We start from the raw sequence: 1916 nt of genomic DNA on the forward strand, positions 1-1916 counted from the left end.
ATGCAGCCCCTGGTGATGCAGGAATGGCCCTATGTCCTCCCACGCTGTCCTGAGTGGCACGTCACAGACCAGGCACAGCACAGCAGCGCTGCCCACCTGCTGTCTCAGGTAAGAGCTGAGGCTGGGAGCCTTTTTCATGGCAGCTTTTTGCAGTGGTTGCAAATGTCTGTGGAGCAAAGCGGGACCTCCGTTCCTGGTGGCAGGGAAAGCTGTTAGCTCCAGCTCCCCACCAGCTTGCACTTAATGAGAGCGTTAGCTCTCCTGGAGCGTTTTGGCTGCAAAGTGTTTCCCAAAGTAGAGCAAGAAAGACAACCTGCAGAGCTGGATTTCAAGCTTCCTTCAAAGTAAAGAGCAAGAGGCCACTGTTAGCAGCTCTTGTGTGTTTAGTGGGGTTTACTTTTTTCTTGGTAACTTGGAAGAATGTCAGCTTTTCCTGAAAATGAAGGTTTCTAATCTTCCTGGTGGCAGAGAAGAGCTTGAAATAAGCCCCTGACAAATGCTGTAAGGCAGAGGAAGGGTCTGACCTCTTTCTAGTCTAGTTAGCTTGAGGAATGGAGAGTGGGTGCTCCCGCTGCTGGGCTCCCTCCTCCTCGCCCCAGGGTCTCTGAGCCAGCAGGTCAGGCTCCTCACCGAAGCTGGGCAGGGAGGTGAAGGTCTCCGGGATCCCTGGGTAAATGGCAGGCAGAGTGGAGGAGAACAGAAAGGTGTCCTGGCAACTGTCCACAAAGCTGCCTGTGCTCTGCACTGAGCAGTCACAGGCTGGTTTAGCACCTTGTCCTGGGTCACCCAGAACAACAAGGCTGTGGAAATGCTGCCTTAGCTCTACTAGAGCATGGCTTCTCCTTTGCTGCCTGTAGCTGTTGGCCTCAGAGTGCCTCTCACCTGCCAAAAGACTGATGGACGGTACCAAAGTTTTCCTTGGGTGCTGTCAGTGTTGTTCCCAGGACAAATGATGACCCTGGCCCTGCCTTTTTCTTTTTAATTGTTCTTCAAACACAAAGAGCAAAGGCTGAACCTGGGGCTTCTCCCTGCCCTGGCTTGGCTCGGCTTGCCATCAGCCTGGACCAATCCTGCCCCATAGAGCCAGGGTCTGCAGGAAGAAGGCAGAGCTCTCTCTGAAGTGGCTCCAGCATGCAAGGATGAGGCTTGTGGTTGGGGCAGGCTCTTGGTAGCTGAGTCAGGGCTTATTGGCCCTGGGGTGGCTTTTAGGTATCTGCTACCAGGGCAGCACATGGGTGGTTAATGAACAGCCCAGCAGATGAAGCGAGGAGAAAGAGGGATAGAACAAGATGATGAGGCAAATGGCCTCCTGAGCTCTATGAGGGGGTCAGAGCCCAGCAGGGTTTGCTGGGAGAGAGGAGGAGAGCTGGGACAGGCAGCCCTGTGGGACCCACCACCACTGAGCTGCAAGACAGCACATGGGGAAGGTGCAAACATCCTCAGCTCAGGTCATATCCACCACAGGTTTCCCCCAGTCCCTGCCTGAGCCTGGCTTTCTGCTGTGTGGGTGTCTGTGTTGGGTGCCATTCACCAGCTGGCTGCTGGCTCCTGCAATGTTAATAAAAACCGCATTGTTAAAAACAGCCTGCCTCATTCGAAGGGTCTGCCATGCCAGGGGTAGGTGTTGCCACCTGGAAAGTAGCCTTCCTCTTGTCCTTGCCGGTCTGAAAGCTGTCAGCAGGCTGCAGAGAACCCATCCTTAGTTGTGCCCTGGCCTTGCTGAAGACCCCCTCCTCCAGTCTGGGACCTGGTCCTGCTTCTTTCAGGGCTGGGAGGTGGTGGAGAGAGGAGGTTGGCTGTGCCCGTCCCAGAGGGAGAGACAACAGCAGTCCCATGTGCGAGCAGGGAAGGAGGGGAAGAGAGGGAGATACAGGGAGCTTTTCATTCCCTCCCTGTAGGTGGGGGAGAGCATGGGA

General features: G+C 55.2%; 1 protein-coding gene across 1 annotated transcript in view; it reads left to right on the forward strand.

Moving 5' to 3' along the window:
• The window catches only part of DRP2 (dystrophin related protein 2), an 18965-nt gene continuing 17049 nt past the window's right edge, over positions 1-1916 (forward strand). Inside the window, exon 1 of the mRNA XM_010169700.2 lies at positions 1-108. Coding sequence (XP_010168002.2) covers positions 1-108 — 108 coding nt within the window. The remainder of the gene's footprint in view (positions 109-1916) is intronic.

This window comes from Antrostomus carolinensis, unplaced genomic scaffold (genome assembly GCF_000700745.2).
Source record: "Antrostomus carolinensis isolate BGI_N321 unplaced genomic scaffold, ASM70074v2 scaffold366, whole genome shotgun sequence".
Lineage (NCBI taxonomy): Eukaryota > Metazoa > Chordata > Aves > Caprimulgiformes > Caprimulgidae > Antrostomus > Antrostomus carolinensis.